This window comes from Streptopelia decaocto (assembly GCF_964273445.1).
Source record: "Streptopelia decaocto genome assembly, chromosome: 1".
Lineage (NCBI taxonomy): Eukaryota > Metazoa > Chordata > Aves > Columbiformes > Columbidae > Streptopelia > Streptopelia decaocto.
This window is the reverse complement of record NC_138663.1, coordinates 42,750,560-42,769,248: the sequence shown is the minus strand read 5'-3', so window position 1 is coordinate 42,769,248 and position 18,689 is coordinate 42,750,560. Positions and strand designations below refer to the sequence as shown.

The window sequence follows — 18,689 nt, the reverse complement described above, 5'->3', positions numbered from 1 at the left end:
AAAGGAAATGGGAACATAGGTAAGGCAAAGAAAAAATTTGCACATGTGATAACAGTGGGTTTAGCACCCTTTTGTTCTTGGAAAGCACTATCTTTCCCGCAGGAACTGCCCACAGACATACTAGGCCAGCTTTTCCTCTCCTAACTTTTTGTGTGCTTTCAGATTTCGTGGAAGAACTGATTGCCTGAACACAGACTGACATGTGGAAGGGAAGTTTCGGGCACCGGTTCCACGTGATATAAAATTGGACCCTGGGCTGGCGATGTAGAGCAAAAAATGACTTATTCATCGTATTAACTGTGTACAGACAGATTTCATTGCAGTTCTGCTTCTACTTCTGCATCAAATCAGACTCTGTTCCCACAACGAAAACAACCTCCTTGTTGCTGGGACCTACTTTCTTCCTTTCACTTTGCCAGACTTGAAGGTGACTTGTTTGAGGACTTCTGAAGATCTCACCCTCCACCCATTAGTTTTAACTTCTTGGCTTTGGGGTTATATTTGGGCTTGGGCTTTACATGCTGTGCCTGTACACCTCTGACTCCACTGGCTGCACTTTCCTGGCTCGACCTTGTTCACACAGACTTGCCAGTGATCCAGGGCTATGGCTGTCCCAAATCACTGCCACCATCCCTCACCCTCTCACCATGTGCAGACGTGGGGGCTGTGTTCTTGTTGGTGAGAGCTGCCCTGCTGTCCCCCTCATCTCCCAGCTCAACTGCCCTTGTGGGGCACCCCCTCCTGCTGCTCTCCCACAAACTTTGTTGAACTTGTTTGTTCACTTAGGAATGTATTTACTGAAGTTAAATTAGGCAATATAAAACTTCCTACCCTTTCAAATAGCCATCATTTATACATATCGTGTGTTAGTGATAGTAGCACAAATATAAGGTTTGAAGTAAAAATTCAGCCACTTCCAATCTGTTCCTGAGGTATCAGCCTTCACTGTTGATGCTGCACTGATCACTTTTTCTAGCTCAATATGCCATCACCTTCTCAAATACCTGGTGCTGGGATAACATTAGGCTCCCCTTGGTTTGCATAAAGATAATCTGTTGCTGACTTGGAATGGCAGTTCAATATTACATCTGCTTCTATGAATATTGGCTGAAAAGGATCATAGGTGTCAGTAATAGTGACCATTGGTCTGTTCTGTCTTTTCTTCCTCCTTCCTTCTCTTGTCCTTTTTCCTATCCACCTCATCCACCTGAATGTGCCTCCTGTCCATCATTACCCTTGTTCCAAGTAAGTTGCTAGATATCAGAACTCTCCCATCCCCACTCCTCCTCCTATGGAAGAACCATTTCTTCCTTACAGTGTGCAAGCAATGCCTGTCATTATTGAATATGTAGCATCTGCCTCTTCCCTGTCTTGATTCTGGATTTGTGATGTTGGATTGTGGGTTTGAGCTGTAGCAACTCAAACATGGAGTGTGCTGAACATTGCTATGGTTGGCCTAGATGGACAGCAGAAGCTTGTGGTGGATATTCTTAAGTACTAGAGGAGACAGACTTCATCCAATTGAACAGAGAATGATTACCACCCTCACTATCCTGTTTCAGCTGTTTGTGTGCAGTAAGGCACTAAAGACATGGACAAAGGAGAGAGCTAGTGGCAGAGGTGACATAGTGATACAAACGCGTGATATCCTGAGGAGAGAAAGACATCCCAGGGAACCTGTGAATCAAAGGTGAGTTGCATTGACTACCTGCCTCAAGTGCCTCTATGTCCTAGGAGTAGTTGGCAGCATCCTGTAGGGAAGTGCGTTCTAGTTGGGGCCCCACGTTTTCCTCTACGGTGTTCCTACTGACAGATGGGGCAGCCAAAGTACTTATGAGCCAGGTGAAGAGAAGGAATAATCAAAAGTCAGAGGTGTCATAGGTACATCCCACTGATTTTGCTGATCTCATTCTGTGAATGAAATTCAGTTATTCCATGAACACTGGGCTGCATGCAGAGCAGTCTTGTCAGAGCAGCTTCCAGAGTAATCTGCAAGGCCTATAACACTTTTTTAAAAAATATTCTCACCATCTTGAAATGCAAATGAAAGCTTGGCCATATGATGCAGCACTCTTGCTGAGGCTGTTTGTGGTATGGATGGTCTAGGAAAGAGATTGCCGCCTTCTTCCCCAGAGCAACCCATGGTGGGAAGCAGCTGCTGTTCCCCAGTACACAGAGCAGGCAACATCAGTCCAGACCTGCTGCACTGGGAGACCCCAGATGGCAGGCACAAAGTGCGCAGCAGCAAAGAAATGTCACATTCATGTGGCATTGAAATGCATTATTTCACAATAAAGCATTGCTGTTCCCCCCAAAAGATCTCGGACATTTGCTTGAACAGTTAGAAATATTGAAATTAGTGATACCCAGACTTTCTATTGAACACATACTTCTGATCTCCACCTTGTGTGCATATTTTCCATACACAACATATTTTGTGTACCATGTGACCCTCCCAGCTTGCTAAAGGAATGACTTAGGCAGAAAGGAAGATTGATGACTGGCTACTTTTTCTCTACTTGAATTCACATTCCCTACTGGCAAAATTAGGCTTTTTACTAAACCATTAATATACACACATACATTCATATGGTACAGTAACATTTTCATATATATTATATTTATATCACATTGAAGCATTAAATACTACACAAGGAACTTTATAATATGGCTGCTTGATTGATTGATCTGAATGGATTCTTGGAATTATCCTTTAACTGAGTGTGGAAGTTATTGAAAACTATGTGGTCTGGAATGATCCAGGAGTTATTTCACTCTTGCTTTGAACCAAAATAAAGCTTTAAAATAATCTGAATATGTTTGCAATGAGATAATGTTAAGAAAAATGAAGAAAGCTGTATCTATGAATACACTTGTAACAACTAAATTTTCTTCCTAATGCCTACCATAACTCTGGTCATGGATTTCTAATTTTAAGAGATGACTGATCTATCTGGTGTTTTTAAATCTATCTGAATACAAAAAATCTTTTATCATGGGGAAGAGTCCTTTGCTGGAGACTGAAGAGTATGCCTTTGTAACCCCATTCCTATTGAGACATCAGGTTTTCTTACTCATGTAACAACATGTCATGGTTTAGAAAATCATGATAAATCAGTTTTTAAATGAAATCCATCATCCATAGACAAAAAAGTATCTCCCAAATAATCTGAAGTTTGCCATTACATCAGATTTGCATTGCTTTGAGTGACTCTATGACTTTTTTTTTTTTTTGTTCCTGTACCTAGAGCACCCATAAGTCAGTACTAATTTAGCTGGATCACATATATTAGGCATGAATGCTCAGCAGCACTGGCATCAGGAAGGCCTAGTTGCTTAAGAAAATATTGAAGACACTGTGCAGCCTTAGGCAGCCCAAAGTGAAAAACATATTAATGGTGCTTTGCATCTATAGGCTTGATGCATGATCTTGATCATTTTGTTAAAAATATGCATACATGTGCTACAGTCCTGTCACCTCAGCTGCATCTGTGAGATGGATGCCTCCATCTATCTTCCTGAGCAAACACAAACTCCAGCACAGTCATATTTCACTTGGTGGGATGAATCACAAGACTGGACTGCTGCAACAGATATCTATAAACAGTTCAGAAGGGACCAGCAAGGAAGGAGAGGCAAGGGGGTGGTTGTTCTCTATGTAAAAAAAATTTGATGTATTTCACAGAGATGTCTTAGAAAAACAGTTGAGAAATTATGGGTATAAATTAGAGGCCAGGCCAATGAACCCCATGGTTGGTATTTACTACAGGCTACCCCATCAAGTGGAGGATGTTGACAAAGCTTTTTGATTCAGCTACAGTATCACACTTTCAGGCTCTGATTCCACTGGGAGACTTCAATCAACCTGACATCTGCTGGAAAAGTGGTGCAGCAAGCTGTAAGCAATCCAGGAAACTCCTGGAGTGTGTTGAGGATATGTTTTTTAATCCAGGTGAAAGACAGTCCAACCAAAGGAGAAACACTACTGGACTTTGCTCACCAACATAAACTAATTAGAGAGGTCAAGATTGGTAGCAGTCTGGACTGCAGCCTGTGCCCAAGGGATATGGGCCAGGCAAAAAGTAAAGGCAAAACCTTTTTTTACCAGAGCAAACCTTCAGATGTTCAAGAAACTAGTGGATGTGACTCCCTGGAAAACTGCCCTCAGGAATCAAGGAATAGAACAGAGCTGGCAGCTATTTAGGGACATTTTTCTTAGAGAACAATTGCTCTCAATTCCCATATGTAAGAAATCAGGCAAGGAAGGCAGGAGATGAAGATAGCTGAGCAGGGACATTCTGGTTGCAATGAAGTGCAAGAATAAAATGCACAAGCACTGGTGGCAGGGACAAGCATCTTGGGAAGAATACATGAATGCTGTCCAGGTGTGTAGGGATGGGATCAGGAAAGCTAAGGTCTATCTGGAGCTGAATTTAAGAGGGGATGTGAAGAACAAAAAGAGCTTCTGATGGTATGTTGATCAGAAAAGGAAGACTAAAGTAAATGTACTCTCCAGTCAATAAGACAGGACAACTAGTGACAACTGACATGAAGAAGGCTGAGGTACTCAACAGTTTTTTTGCTTCGCTTTCCACTGGAAATCTGTTTTCCCACATCTCTCAAGTCCTTGAACCTCAAGCTAGACACTGGGGGAACAAAGTCCCTTGCATCCTTGGAGAAGATCAGATCTGAGATCACCTGAGGGACCTGAAGACACACAAGTCCATGGGACTCAGCAAGATGCATCCTGGAGTCCCAAGGGAACTGGTAGAGTTGCTAAGCCACTCTCCATCATATTTGAAAAGTCATGGCAGTCAGGTGAAACCCGCAGTGACTGAAGGGGAATTTTTTTTTTTTAAAGATAAAAAGGGAGGCCCTGGGAACCACTGACCAGTCAGCCTTACCTTGGTGCCTGGTAAGATCCTGGAACAGATCCTCCTTGAAGCTGCAAAACATATGAAAGACATGGAGGTAACTGAGGGCAGGTATGGATTTGACGGATGGACTGTTAGATGGATAAAGACTTGGTTGTATGGCTGCATCCAAAGACATACAGTAAACAGCTCAAAGTCCAAATGGAAACCAGTAATGAGTAGTGTCCCTCAAGGATCTGTTCTGACACCAATACTGTTTAATATCTTAATCAATAACGTAGATAGTGGTATTGAGTGCACCCTCAGAAAGTTTGAAGATGACACCAAACTGAGTAGTGCAGTTGATACACTGGATGGAAGGGATGCCATCCAGAGGGACCTTGACTAGCTTGAGAAATGGGCCCATGTGAATCTCATGAAGTTCAACATGAGAAAGTGAAAGGTCCTACACCTGGGTTGGGGCCATCCCCAATAGCAGTGCAGTCTGGAGGCTAAATTAATTTAGAGCATCCCTGCAGAGAAGGACTTGGGGATACTGGTGGATGAAAAGTTGGATAAGACCTGGCAATGTGCACTTGCAGCCCAGAAAGCCTGTCTTGTCATGGGCTGCACAAAAAGAAGCGTGGCCAGCAGGTCGAGGGACGTGATTCTCCCCCTCTGCTCTCATGAGAACTACTGGGAGTTTTGCAGCCACATCTGGGGTCCCCAAATACAATGAAGACATGGGCCTATTAGAGTGAGTCCAGAGGATGCCACAAAAATAATCAGAGGACTGGAATACCTCTCCTATGAAGACAGACAAAGAGATTTGGGATTGTTCAGCCAGAAGAGAAGGGTGTGGGGAGAAATTGTTGTGGCCTTTCAACATATAAAGGAGGCTTATGAGAAAGATGGAGATTTTTTTACCAGGGCCTGTAGTGGCAGTATAAGAAGCAACAGTTTAAACTGAAAGAGGGTTGATTTAATTTGGACATATGGAATTTTTTTTTTTATTATTATGATGGTGGTGGAAAACTGAATCAAGTTGCCCAGAGAAGCAGTGGATGCACCATCATTGGAAGTGTACAAGATCAGGTTGGATGGGGCTTTCAGCAATCTGATCTAGTGGAAGATATTCAGGGAGGCTGGACTAGATCTTTTCCAACTCAAACCACTCTATGATTCTACAGCCATTATCCAACACCAGAATAGGATAAAAATGGGTCCTTGTATTTCTGCCTAAAGTTCTGAAAAGTTTCTGTCACATCCAGATATTGCAGTTCACCATGAGCACTACTTTCTACCTTTTCAAAAATCACTTTTAGTTTAATAAATGTTCTGTTTGTTTGGCTATTCTTTCCAGGGACATACAGGCAGTGGAAGTAATTGTGTCTTTTATTGAATACATCATTTTACAAAGCTTTATATCAGAAAAAAAAAAAAGTTAAGATAAAGTTTGAAATAAGATTTTCTTTTTAATAAGCTTGCCCATTAAATTAAAGGAGCTAAAGGACACTTGACAAAATATTTCTTCCTTTCTCTCCTCCATCTGATAACTTTTGCAAGATTTCTTTGCATTTTCTCCTTCACTGAGTCTAAAAATATCTATGATTATAAAAAACAAAATTTAGAAGTCCAGCTATGTGGTCAAAATATTGAAGCACCAGAAAAAAGAGCTTTTAGAAGAGCATATAAACTGTTCGAGGACTCTGCTGCTACATCAGGTGTTTGGAAGAAGGATAGAGGCCTAGCCTAAACCTAGGAAAATGCATTTGCAGAGGATCAAAATACTTTAGAGGTAAAACTACCAGGGGTCTGACTCTGATAAGAGTGAGTAGAAGGGTGTAAGATACAGCATTTGAAGGAGATATGTATGCTACAGAACTAACCCACGTAAATTTATCCTCAATGGTATGTGTCATTGCCAACAGATTCATTTTGTGACAATGTAGTTCACAAACCACCATCCACAGCAGGGTCAGTAGGTGAAGCCACCATGAAATTTAGCATCAGTACAGGCATTGGCTCCAAATCCACATGATCTTCTGTTTTTATACTCTCACATGTGATGTAATTCCGCTGTTTGTCTTCCCTAGACAAAAACCCCTCTGAAATTCTACCACACCTCTTGGGAGTTTCTCGCACTTGTAGGTGCACCCTAGTCATGGTAAATGAGCACCACTAACAAGCTGTTAAAACTGGCCCTCCATTGCCAAAACTCCACAAGACAGCGTGTGAAATTACATTGTCAAAATTAAAAGTGAAAGAAGTTGAAGAACTGCATTGTCAGTCATATCAAGTAATCCTCAGGGTCGCCTATTCTTTCCCACGTTGCACTACATATTTTTGCACATGACACTATTCTATCTAACTCATCTCAAGAAAAAAAATAATCATTTGTATGTTCATTTATTCCACATTGCAAAACTCATGGGTTGCAAAAAGCCATGTCCTGGTTTATCTTGGCACTTCTGAGGTGTTTGATTAATTATATTGATTTACGTAACTTTATTAAAGAAATACCTGCAGCTTTTTAAAAAAAACACATGAACTTTTTTTTTTTTTTTTTTTTTACACAACTGCTGATTCTGGCTGACAAAATGCCTAAAGTACAGTGTAAAAGCAAGCACAAAAAAATAAAAAATAATTAAAACCCCACCTTTCTTAAAATAAGAACATACGAATGAATGTGTTTACTTATTGTGCTTAATCAAAAGAAGTACTTCGGAGAAGAAATTGGAATATAGTTCACTGAAGTATTCACACAAAGCTGCAGAAAACCGCAGGAAACACTGAAAGAACTTCTGTATGTTCTTATGAGACATGGAAAGTACCTGCTGATTTAAGAGAGATGTTTTTCACATTAACTTTTCCGGTGAAAACCGTCTTTCTTTTACTTTTTATTAGCTCTGAGTAGAGCTAAACAGGGTACTATGTCGAAAGGTTTCATTATTTTTAAGAGATGAAGCCGTATTATGTGAAACAACTTGTAACCCAGATACAAAGCTGAGCAGTTACTTTGTGTTACTTGTGTCTTTTCAAAGCTAATTTGCACCAAGAAAATGTATCGAGTTTACCTCCATTTTGAACTACTGTGATGAAAATCTGTCTCAGGAACATTAATCCGCTGCCACTGTGGTAGAGTTGTCAGAAGGAAAATTTTAATTCAAAAGGAAAAATAAAAATCTCACCGTCCAGCGGTGCGTGCAATCCCCAAACTCGGGGATTATTGGCTTGCGTGAGATTCATTTTAAATCTCAGCCAAAAGAAATGCCGAAAGTCAAAAATATCTTCTGTCTCTAGCAACACTGCTAAGAAATGGGGTGTCCTGGTCACGGTTTTTTAACAAAAAACGCACTTTTTTGAGGAGGAAGAAACACAAGCCAAACGGGAGAGCGCCGACAGACAGGGCGGGGCGGGCTCAGGAACCCACCAATCAGCGCCCTCAACGCTGATATAAAGGAGGGCGCCGCTAGCAACTCTGCAGTGTCTGCGATTGTGTTCGCGCAGCGACATGTCCGAGACCGCTCCTGCCCCCGCTGCTGAGGCAGCGCCTGCCGCTGCTCCGGCCCCCGCCGCCAAAGCTGCCGCTAAGAAGCCGAAGAAAGCAGCAGGCGGCTCCAAAGCCCGCAAGCCCGCGGGCCCCAGCGTCACCGAGCTGATCACTAAGGCCGTGTCCGCTTCTAAGGAGCGCAAAGGGCTCTCGCTCGCCGCGCTCAAGAAGGCGCTGGCCGCCGGCGGCTACGATGTGGAGAAGAACAACAGCCGCATCAAGCTGGGGCTCAAGAGCCTTGTCAGCAAAGGCACCCTGGTGCAGACCAAGGGCACCGGTGCTTCTGGCTCTTTCCGCCTTAGTAAGAAGCCTGGAGAAGTGAAGGAAAAACCTCTCAAGAAGCGGGCAGCCGCGGCCAAGCCGAAGAAGCCTGCGGCTAAAAAACCCGCCAGCGCTGCTAAGAAGCCCAAAAAGGTGGTGACAGCGAAGAAGAGCCCTAAAAAAGCCAAGAAGCCAGCGGCTGCTGCAACCAAGAAGGCAGCTAAAAGTCCAAAGAAGGTTACGAAGGCTGCCAAGCCTAAGAAAGCGGTGACAGCGAAGAGCCCGGCCAAAGCACAGACGGCAAAGCCCAAAGCGGCCAAGCCTAAGGCGGCCAAGCCCAAAGCAGCCAAGGCAAAGAAGGCAGCGGCCAAGAAGAAGTAAGCCCCTGTGGAAGAAAACTTGCTCCGCGCTTAAACCCAACGGCTCTTTTAAGAGCCACCCACATTTTCTCAAAAAAAAAGCTGAAATTACGATTTTTTTTAGTATTTTGTGTAAATAATGGAAATGGGTTTATAATTTCTGGGTGTACTCCCTATCAAATCTCATAAAGCGAGGCCTGTGCCTGTGAGGAACTTTACCATCTCAGGAACAGCCCTAGATGCTGCTGTAATCAGTACTTGATGCAACGCTGGGGCGATCGTTTGTGCCTTTTAGGATGAACATTGATTGCTTCAGGCTACTTAAGTACTTAAAAGACCTAAATGTAGTTTCTTTGGTTTTAAGCAGTCTTCTATCTGGTACTTAACGCTCTCTTCTCCACATTTATCTGTGCGACTACGTGAAAGGGAAGCAGAAGGGAGGGGCAACGATGGTTTTCACTTCTGTGTGAAATAGGATTGGACAGATTTTTTCTTTTCGGCCTATGTAACTCGAACTCTGCAATTCATTTCATTAAACACCTTAGGTTCTAAGAACTGATCTTACCTGCGCATACAAAACATATGTTTAGAATCATAGCATGCCAAAACTAGAATTCATTAATTTCATTTTCTTTTGTCATAAGAGGCAGCACAATAGCTTTTTCTATAGGGATTTTCAAACCAAGTTAAAGCAATTTAGCTCTTTAGTGATATTGTGGGTGGCTCTGAAAAGAGCCTTTGGGTCTTTCTGGGAAAAGCTTCCCCGGTATTGCTCTTCGGTGTTCACTTGGCTTTAGCCTTGTGGCTGTCGGTCTTCTTGGGCAGCAGCACGGCCTGGATGTTGGGCAGCACCCCGCCCTGCGCGATGGTCACCTTGCCCAGCAGCTTGTTGAGCTCCTCGTCGTTGCGGATGGCCAGCTGCAGGTGGCGGGGGATGATGCGCGTCTTCTTGTTGTCGCGGGCCGCGTTGCCCGCCAGCTCCAGGATCTCGGCCGTCAGGTACTCCAGCACGGCTGCCAGGTACACCGGGGCGCCGGCGCCCACCCGCTCCGCGTAGTTGCCCTTGCGCAGCAGCCGGTGGACACGGCCCACGGGGAACTGCAGCCCGGCCCGCGACGAGCGCGACTTGGCCTTGGCCCGCGCCTTCCCGCCCTGCTTCCCGCGGCCGGACATCGTAGCGATTCAGCAGAGAAAGAGCAACCACAGCTCCACAAAAAAGAACAGTTGCTCTATAGTGTGCCGGCCCGCTGGTTTATATACAGCTCGGGTGGAGCGTAAGCGCCTTCGCTGATAGGCTGAGAAGGAGGCGTTATACCATCAGCCAATGGGAATGAGAATCGACAGATGTCCAATAGCAAAGCTTTGTGCAGCGTGACGTCACGAAATAGAATTCCTAACCAATGGCGATGAGAAGCTGTCGAGTCGTTTCTTGCTCACCTCTGCTATAAAAAGGACTCGCGTTGACGAAACGCTGTTTATTCCATTGCTGTGTGCAGCTGTGCAGTTAGTGACAGTGGTGAGTCTGCTGCGATGCCTGAGCCGGCTAAGTCTGCTCCTGCGCCCAAGAAGGGCTCCAAGAAGGCTGTCACCAAGACGCAGAAGAAGGGTGACAAAAAAAGGCGTAAGAGCCGCAAGGAGAGTTATTCCATCTATGTGTACAAGGTGCTGAAGCAGGTGCACCCCGACACGGGCATCTCGTCCAAGGCCATGGGCATCATGAACTCGTTCGTCAACGACATCTTCGAGCGCATCGCCGGCGAGGCCTCGCGCCTGGCGCACTACAACAAGCGCTCCACCATCACGTCGCGGGAGATCCAGACGGCCGTGCGGCTGCTGCTGCCCGGCGAGCTGGCCAAGCACGCCGTGTCCGAGGGCACCAAGGCTGTCACCAAGTACACCAGCTCCAAGTAGAGCGTCCCGGATCGTCAGTTTTAACCCAAAGGCTCTTTTAAGAGCCACCCACTTTTTCAATAAAAGAGCTGATGCAGTGATATCTTATTCTTAGTTGTTACCGCCTCTTCTCGGAAAAGTAACAAATGTGAAAATAGTGCTGGTTGTAAAGAGCTGGAGACGTATGTGTTTAGCGGGAAACAATGCATTCTCTCTTTACCTCAGTAGAGCTGAGAGTGCTCGCAATACACTGAAAACACTTCAGGAGTCTTTCACTTTGGCGACCGGCTTTGGGTGAGGTTTAACAAACAAACTATGTAGGTGTTCTTAAATGCCCGAGAAAAAGTGTGTTCTGGAGAGCCAGGGCTGCTGGTTTGTTGTTTTTTTTTTTTTTTTTTTTTTCCTCCTGTTTGGCTTTTTAGCGAAATGGTGATACATCGAAGACACAAACTGTTCAAGATGACTGTGCTCTTACCAGTAAAATGCTCCAGGCTGGATCCACGCACCGTTATTATTATCGCGGGCTACCGGGATCAGAAAACCGGAGCTCTTACGGCACTCTCTTCCCTGAACCGCGCCTCCCCGTCTGTGGTGCCGAGCACAGCCTACCCTCCCAGCGCTCTCCCCGGCTCTCGCCCACTTCTCCTTTCACCACCCTGTTCCCCCACGGCCCGTAAATCCCGCAGCCGAGCAGCCGGCGGGAGCAGGGAGCGGGCGGACCCTGAAACGCACAGCTACTAGGCTCAGTCCGACCTGAGTGAGAACTGCACGGCACTCCTCAGCTGCCGGGCCCGGCACGGCTCAGCTCCCGAGAGCGCAGTGATTGGTCGGGGAGGCTTTCGCGGTACAGAGCGCACCGCCGTCTCAACCAGGCGCGCTACGCCGAAAAGAGTCGGACCTTACACCGGGTCGGGAGGGTAGTCTGCAAACGTTCTCTTTACGCGACAAGTCGTCTGTCATCCGCGCCTAGAACGTCCCTGGCGCAGCCCTAAACCAAGCTCGGTTACCGAACGGGAGCAAACACTGAGCTCTCGAGAGACGGAGGCTGCCAAGCGAAGGAGCTTTAGTCAGCAGTCCCGATTTCAGGCGGGGGGAGGCAGTTAGGGGGACCGGGTTGGAGTAGAGACCGAGCCCCAGGCGTGGGCGACGGGGGCTACACCGGCACTGCTACACCAGACACCCACGGTGGTTCACCCCCTCTGTCCTCCCAAACGGCTGTTCCTGAAGACAGACTGAGCAGTCATCCTTAGACAGTGAGGGAACCGAGGCTAAATCATTCTAGAAGTCTGGAAAGGTGTAAGAGCAGGGCCAGGGCAGACTGTGGCGGGGGGGAGAAAGGGCCGGTTCAGTGGCTCTGGAGCCAAAGTGGGAGGAGCGAGGCGGGGGAAGGGCGGGATCTCCGCCCGCGAGACGCGGGCTTTTCGACTTGCTCGCGCCGCCCAATGGCAGCGGGACTCGTGCGGACGGCCAATCGCCAGGGCGCTTCGGCTATAAATACCGCTGCCTCAGAGCGGTTGCTGCAGCTTAGTTTTTATTGGGGCGTGAGAGCGTAGAGGAGAGAGCGAAGCGATGGCGCGTACGAAGCAGACGGCGCGTAAGTCGACGGGCGGGAAGGCGCCCCGCAAGCAGCTGGCCACCAAGGCTGCCCGCAAGAGCGCGCCGGCCACCGGCGGCGTGAAGAAGCCGCACCGCTACCGGCCCGGCACGGTGGCGCTGCGCGAGATCCGGCGCTACCAGAAGTCGACGGAGCTGCTGATCCGCAAGCTGCCCTTCCAGCGCCTGGTGCGCGAGATCGCGCAGGACTTCAAGACCGACCTGCGCTTCCAGAGCTCGGCCGTCATGGCGCTGCAGGAGGCCAGCGAGGCCTACCTGGTGGGGCTGTTCGAGGACACCAACCTGTGCGCCATCCACGCCAAGCGCGTCACCATCATGCCCAAGGACATCCAGCTGGCCCGCCGCATCCGCGGTGAGCGTGCTTAAGGATTCTGCCATAGCCCCTCCACGGTTCTGGCAGACTCTGGGACAAGCCCACACAGACCCAAAGGCTCTTTTAAGAGCCACTACTTGCACAATAAAAGGAGTTGTATCACTGTTCTTCAGACATTCATGTTTCAGAAATAATGAGTTTTATAGCTCTACCGTGTTGTTTTTTTTTTTTCTGTATTTTACTTTATTGCATAATTACCAGTTCTTTTAAACCTAAAAAGAGCTGTCATCCATTGTGTTTCATATGCAGAAATACGAGATTCATTTCATGTAAATGCACTTCCAGCAACCCTTTGCTCTATATGATAAAATTCTAGGCTTTTATTATCCAATAAAAATGCAGAGCAGAAACACATTGTGATTAATACATGTATATGTTCAGGTTTGCTTACTTAGACTTAGAAAAATATGACAGATCTAACGTAGCAAAATCACGGGTTCTCAAGAAACCTCCAAGGTCAGATGACAGCTCTTTTATTGTGCAAGTAGTGGCTCTTAAAAGAACCTTGGGTCTGTGTGGGCTCCCTTTAAAACAGACTGTCTTATCCGGGTTCAACAGTAACACGATCCCAGTGAGCAGCAGGCAGTTTCTGCTCTTGCCTAGACCCAGCCAGTTTAAGGTGCAGAATTCCTGAGCCCAGGCCCTTCCTGGACAGGGCTTTCTCCCCCCCCAGCCCTTCTCTCTCAAAGGCTGTTTCGAGACTGGTAGAGTCATAGCAATATATAAAACCTCCATTTGGATAGATGGCTCTGCTCACTGTCCTTAAAATTATATATTGGTCTCACACATCTCCCTGCAAATTTACCTCTTCTGCCTTGCCCAGTGTTTAAAGTGCATGTTACCTTCAGCATTTGCAAAGTCCTCTACTAAAATACAGAACAAGCAAATTAGAGTCTTGCAGGGTTTGAAAGAAATAAGTTATATACAGAAAGTACAATACAAAAAAAAAAAACAAACCTGCAGTACACTTTAAAAACATTAACAAAGTCATTATTTCTGAAACATAAATATTTGAAGCACAGTGATACAACTCTTTCTATTGTGCAAGTAGTGGCTCTTAAAAGAGCCTTTGGGTCTGTGTGGGCTGTCTTGGTGTCTGCTAGAGCCGAGGAGAAGCTACAGCAGGAACCTCAGGCACGCTCGCCGCGGATGCGGCGGGCCAGCTGGATGTCCTTGGGCATGATGGTGACGCGCTTGGCGTGGATGGCGCACAGGTTGGTGTCCTCGAACAGCCCCACCAGGTAGGCCTCGCTGGCCTCCTGCAGCGCCATGACGGCCGAGCTCTGGAAGCGCAGGTCGGTCTTGAAGTCCTGCGCGATCTCGCGCACCAGGCGCTGGAAGGGCAGCTTGCGGATCAGCAGCTCCGTCGACTTCTGGTAGCGCCGGATCTCGCGCAGCGCCACCGTGCCGGGCCGGTAGCGGTGCGGCTTCTTCACGCCGCCGGTGGCCGGCGCGCTCTTGCGGGCAGCCTTGGTGGCCAGCTGCTTGCGGGGCGCCTTCCCGCCCGTCGACTTACGCGCCGTCTGCTTCGTACGCGCCATCGCTTCGCTCTCTCCTCTACGCTCTCACGCCCCAATAAAAACTAAGCTGCAGCAACCGCTCTGAGGCAGCGGTATTTATAGCCGAAGCGCCCTGGCGATTGGCCGTCCGCACGAGTCCCGCTGCCATTGGGCGGCGCGAGCAAGTCGAAAAGCCCGCGTCTCGCGGGCGGAGATCCCGCCCTTCCCCCGCCTCGCTCCGCCCACTTTGGCTCCAGAGCCGCTGAACCGGCCCTTTCTCCCCCCCGCCACTCCCGCCACAGTCTGCCCTGGCCCTGCTCTTGCTCTTTTCCCGCCTTCTAAAGGCTTTCGCCCTGGCTCCCTCGCTATATAAAAATAACTGCGCAGACTTCCCCACAAACAGCCGTTTAGGAGGCAGAGGGAGTGTCAGGAGCCACCGTAGGAGACCGGTGTAGCAGGTCCCGTCGCCCACGCCTGGGTCTCGGTCTCTACTCCACCCGGTCCCACTCAGTGCCCCCCCACCCCTGGCACCGGGACTGCTGACTAAAGGTCCTTCGCTTGGCAGCCTCCGTTTCTCGAGAGAGCTCGCTATTTGCTCCCGTTCGGTAACCGCGCTCGGTTCAGGTCCCCAGCAGGGAGGTAGAAGCGTGTGGCAGTCGACCTTTCGCCTAAGGTCGTTTCCAGGTTGCTGTCCCGCCACGGTGGAAGGTCCGTCTCTCTTCGGAGGAAGCGGCGATGCGCTCCGAACGGCGAAAGCCTCCGCAACCAATGACGACCGTGCCGGGCCCGGCAGCTGGGGAGCGCCGTGCAGTTCTCACTCAGGTCGGACTGAGCCCTGTAGCTGCGCGTTTCAGGGTCCGCCCGCTCCCTGCTCCCGCCGGCTGCTCGGCTGCGGGATTTACGGGCCGTGGGGGAACACGGCGGTGAAAGTGGGCGAGGGCCGGGGAGAGCGCTGGGACGGTAGGCTGTGCTCGGCACCACAGGCGGGGAGGCGCGGTTCAGGGATGAGAACGCCGAAAGAGCCCCGGTTTCCCTCCCTCGGTCGCTCGCGAGATTGCTAACGGTGCGGGGCTCCAGCCGGGAGCTTTCATTTAAAAAAAAAAAAAAAGGCACGACCGGATCTCCAGAACACATTTTCTCAGGCATTTAAGAACACCTACACACCTACATCGTTCATTGTTAATCTTCACCCGAAGCCAGCCAGCCACGAAGGTGCAAGTGACTTCTCCTGAGGTATATTTAGGGTACTGTAAGCATTCTCCCTTCTGAGGAAAAGGGAGAACGCGTTGTTTCTCGTTAAACACATATACATCTCAGACTCCTTGCAACCAGCAATATTTTCTCATTTATTACGCCTCTGAGAAAAGCCCAGAACAACTAGTAACATAACACCGCTGCATCAGCTCTTTTATTGAAAAAGTGGGTGGCTCTTAAAAGAGCCTTTGGGTTAAAAAGATTTTTAAACACGGATTTACTTGGAGCTGGTGTACTTGGTGACAGCCTTGGTGCCCTCGGACACGGCGTGCTTGGCCAGCTCGCCGGGCAGCAGCAGCCGCACGGCCGTCTGGATCTCCCGCGACGTGATGGTGGAGCGCTTGTTGTAGTGCGCCAGGCGCGAGGCCTCGCCGGCGATGCGCTCGAAGATGTCGTTGACGAACGAGTTCATGATGCCCATGGCCTTGGACGAGATGCCCGTGTCGGGGTGCACCTGCTTCAGCACCTTGTACACGTAGATGGAGTAGCTCTCCTTGCGGCTCTTCTTGCGCTTCTTGTCACCCTTCTTCTGTGTCTTGGTGACAGCCTTCTTGGAGCCCTTCTTGGGCGCAGGAGCAGACTTAGCCGGCTCAGGCATTATTATCAATGACCCAGGCGCGCACCACGGGAAAGTCACAAATGTGCACTGAATGACTGCGAGCGCTCTCCTTTTATAGGGAACGTATGCAAATTACCGTTCCTCTAAGCTTAATTTTTATTGGCTGAGAAAGTTTTGGGCAGTCGTTTGTTTTGTAGTTCATCGCTATTGGTTAGAATTCAATCCGCGTTCCCATTGGTTGTTTTCGCCATATCACTTTCTTAGCCTATCGAAATTCGCGCCTTTCGCTGAAAGGGAATATAAGGGAGAGTTCCGAAGTTGCTTTTATTTCCGTAGAGTACTTCGTCTCGATTACTGATTCACTGCGATGTCCGGCCGCGGGAAGCAGGGCGGGAAGGCGCGGGCCAAGGCCAAGTCGCGCTCGTCGCGGGCCGGGCTGCAGTTCCCCGTGGGCCGTGTCCACCGGCTGCTGCGCAAGGGCAACTACGCCGAGCGGGTGGGCGCCGGCGCCCCGGTGTACCTGGCGGCCGTGCTGGAGTACCTGACGGCCGAGATCCTGGAGCTGGCGGGCAACGCGGCCCGCGACAACAAGAAGACGCGCATCATCCCCCGCCACCTGCAGCTGGCCATCCGCAACGACGAGGAGCTCAACAAGCTGCTGGGCAAGGTGACCATCGCGCAGGGTGGGGTGCTGCCCAACATCCAGGCTGTGCTGCTGCCCAAGAAGACCGACAGCCACAAGGCTAAAGCCAAGTGAACACCGAAGGCCAACACCGGGGAAGTTTTTCCCAGAAAGACCCAAAGGCTCTTTTCAGAGCCACCAACAATTCCAGAAAAAGAGCTTGGATTTCATTTAGTATCAAGTAATGCAATTCAGCGGTGTGTTTTAAAATGCTCGGCTGACACTAACAAAAACTAACGGCCCCATACACGCGACCCCCCACCCCGCGTTGTTGTGCTGCCTGGTTGTGGGGGCGAAGCTGCGGCGGTGCTGACAGGGGTCCCGCCGGTAGACCGACCCTTTCAAAGCCGCAGCCAGTCCCTGCGCTGTGCTGGCTTTCCAAATACGCCGTTTCGCTATTCTGCTCTCCTCGGTAATCAGAGATTTTACATCCCCTCTGCCGTTGCTCCGACTGTCTGTTCCCACACCGAAGCAAAACATTGCCAGCAGCAAATCAGAAGCTGCCTGAAACCCTCCCCATCGCCAGCGTCCCCGATAGCGATCATAGCCACAGTGTTTCAACCCTTTTAAGACAATGTGGGTGGCTCTTAAAAGAGCCGTTTGGTTTAAGCGCAGAGCAAGCATTTTCTTTTATAGGAGCTTACTTCTTGGGCGCTGCCTTCTTAGCCTTAGCCGCTTTGGGCTTGGCCGCCTTAGGCTTCACTGGCTTTGCCTTGGCCGGGCTCTTCACTGCTGCTGCCTTTTTGGGCTTGGCAGCCTTAACCACTGCCTTCTTAGGACTTTTGGCCCCTTTCTTGGGTGCAGTGACCACCGGCTTCTTGACTTTTTTGGGGCTCTTCTTTGCCGTTGCTGCCTTCTTGGCTGCACTAGCAGGCTTCTTCGCCGCAGGCTTCTTCGGCTTGGCCGCGGCTTCCCGTTTCTTGGGGGCTTTTTCTTTTTCAGGCTTCTTGCTGAGCCTAAAAGACCCAGACGCACCGATGCCTTTGGTCTGCACCAAAATCCCCTTGCCGACAAGGTTCTTTAGCCCTACCTTGACACGGCTGTTATTTTTCTCCACATCGTAGCCGCCGGCGGCCAGCGCCTTCTTGAGCGCGGCGAGCGAGAGCCCCTTGCGCTCCTTGGAAGCGGACACGGCCTTAGTGATCAGCTCGGTGACGCTGGGGCCCGCAGGCTTGCGGGCTTTGGAGCCGCTCGCCACTTTCTTTGGCTTCTTGGCGACAGTTTTAGCGGCGGGGGCTGGCGCAGCGGCCGGCCCAGCGGCAGGCGCACTCTCCGACATGATAGCAGCGCAGCGCAGCGCAGCGCAGTGGGAGGCAGCGGCGGCTGCGCCCCCTTTATAGCAGCGCGGCGGGCGCTGATTGGTGCCGCCCGCCCGCCCCGCCCCGTCTCTCCGCGGCTCGGCTTGTGTTTCTTTAGGGGCAATAAAAAGGTGTTTTTCTAATTTATCTATCACGAAATTGCCCCTTTTCTGCCTCTGGGAGTCCGTGGAAGTGCCTATTTTCGCCTATCGGTGTCTTGTGGCAAAAAGAGCGGAGTTCGGGTAGAGAGGAGACAATAAATCCCGAGTCCTGGAACCGAACAGACCTTGAGAGAGCGAAAGTTTTGTTTTTCTTTGTAAATTAGGAATTCTGCTTTGAAGTTAACGTGAGACGGGAAACTCAGTGTTAATCTTCAGAGGGTCTTTTTCACATCAGAGAAGAAAGTGAGCAGTTAGAATCTCATAATTTAAAATAAAATGGTTTCAAAGAGAATGAGGTAGCACAAACTCCCACAAGACGAGCCTCTGCTCTTA

The 18,689-nt window shown here is 49.1% G+C and overlaps 8 protein-coding genes across 8 annotated transcripts; 4 read left to right on the top strand and 4 right to left on the bottom strand.

Annotated features, from left to right (window-relative positions):
• The first annotated feature begins 8,351 nt into the window (after positions 1-8,351).
• Positions 8,352-9,588, top strand: LOC309435158 (histone H1.11L-like). The gene has a single exon (XM_082043083.1). The coding sequence runs from the start codon at positions 8,368-8,370 to the stop codon at positions 9,046-9,048; it is 681 nt and encodes a 226-aa protein (XP_081899209.1). The 5' UTR covers positions 8,352-8,367; the 3' UTR covers positions 9,049-9,588.
• A 151-nt stretch (positions 9,589-9,739) lies between these two features.
• LOC309435169 (histone H2A-IV) lies at positions 9,740-10,370 on the bottom strand. Its single transcript, XM_082043094.1, has one exon. It carries the CDS (start codon positions 10,197-10,199, stop codon positions 9,810-9,812), a length of 390 nt encoding a protein of 129 aa, XP_081899220.1. The 5' UTR covers positions 10,200-10,370; the 3' UTR covers positions 9,740-9,809.
• A 38-nt stretch (positions 10,371-10,408) lies between these two features.
• LOC309435176 (histone H2B 5) lies at positions 10,409-11,026 on the top strand. Its single transcript, XM_082043101.1, has one exon. The coding sequence runs from the start codon at positions 10,557-10,559 to the stop codon at positions 10,935-10,937; it is 381 nt and encodes a 126-aa protein (XP_081899227.1). The 5' UTR covers positions 10,409-10,556; the 3' UTR covers positions 10,938-11,026.
• Positions 11,027-12,429: 1,403 nt separating this feature from the next.
• On the top strand, positions 12,430-13,198 carry LOC309435162 (histone H3.2). Its single transcript, XM_082043087.1, has one exon. The coding sequence runs from the start codon at positions 12,486-12,488 to the stop codon at positions 12,894-12,896; it is 411 nt and encodes a 136-aa protein (XP_081899213.1). The 5' UTR covers positions 12,430-12,485; the 3' UTR covers positions 12,897-13,198.
• Positions 13,199-13,962: 764 nt separating this feature from the next.
• LOC309435164 (histone H3.2) lies at positions 13,963-14,509 on the bottom strand. Its single transcript, XM_082043089.1, has one exon. The coding sequence runs from the start codon at positions 14,442-14,444 to the stop codon at positions 14,034-14,036; it is 411 nt and encodes a 136-aa protein (XP_081899215.1). The 5' UTR covers positions 14,445-14,509; the 3' UTR covers positions 13,963-14,033.
• Positions 14,510-15,824: 1,315 nt separating this feature from the next.
• LOC309435175 (histone H2B 1/2/3/4/6) lies at positions 15,825-16,390 on the bottom strand. The gene has a single exon (XM_082043100.1). The coding sequence runs from the start codon at positions 16,252-16,254 to the stop codon at positions 15,874-15,876; it is 381 nt and encodes a 126-aa protein (XP_081899226.1). The 5' UTR covers positions 16,255-16,390; the 3' UTR covers positions 15,825-15,873.
• Positions 16,391-16,582: 192 nt separating this feature from the next.
• On the top strand, positions 16,583-16,981 carry LOC309435170 (histone H2A-IV; the record flags this gene model as incomplete). The annotated part of the gene is made up of 1 exon (XM_082043095.1): positions 16,583-16,981. One exon carries the CDS (start codon positions 16,583-16,585, stop codon positions 16,970-16,972), a length of 390 nt encoding a protein of 129 aa, XP_081899221.1. The 3' UTR covers positions 16,973-16,981.
• Positions 16,982-17,524: 543 nt separating this feature from the next.
• Positions 17,525-18,176, bottom strand: LOC309435161 (histone H1.11R-like; the record flags this gene model as incomplete). The annotated part of the gene is made up of 1 exon (XM_082043086.1): positions 17,525-18,176. One exon carries the CDS (start codon positions 18,174-18,176, stop codon positions 17,538-17,540), a length of 639 nt encoding a protein of 212 aa, XP_081899212.1. The 3' UTR covers positions 17,525-17,537.
• Between the last annotated feature and the right edge of the window lie 513 nt (positions 18,177-18,689).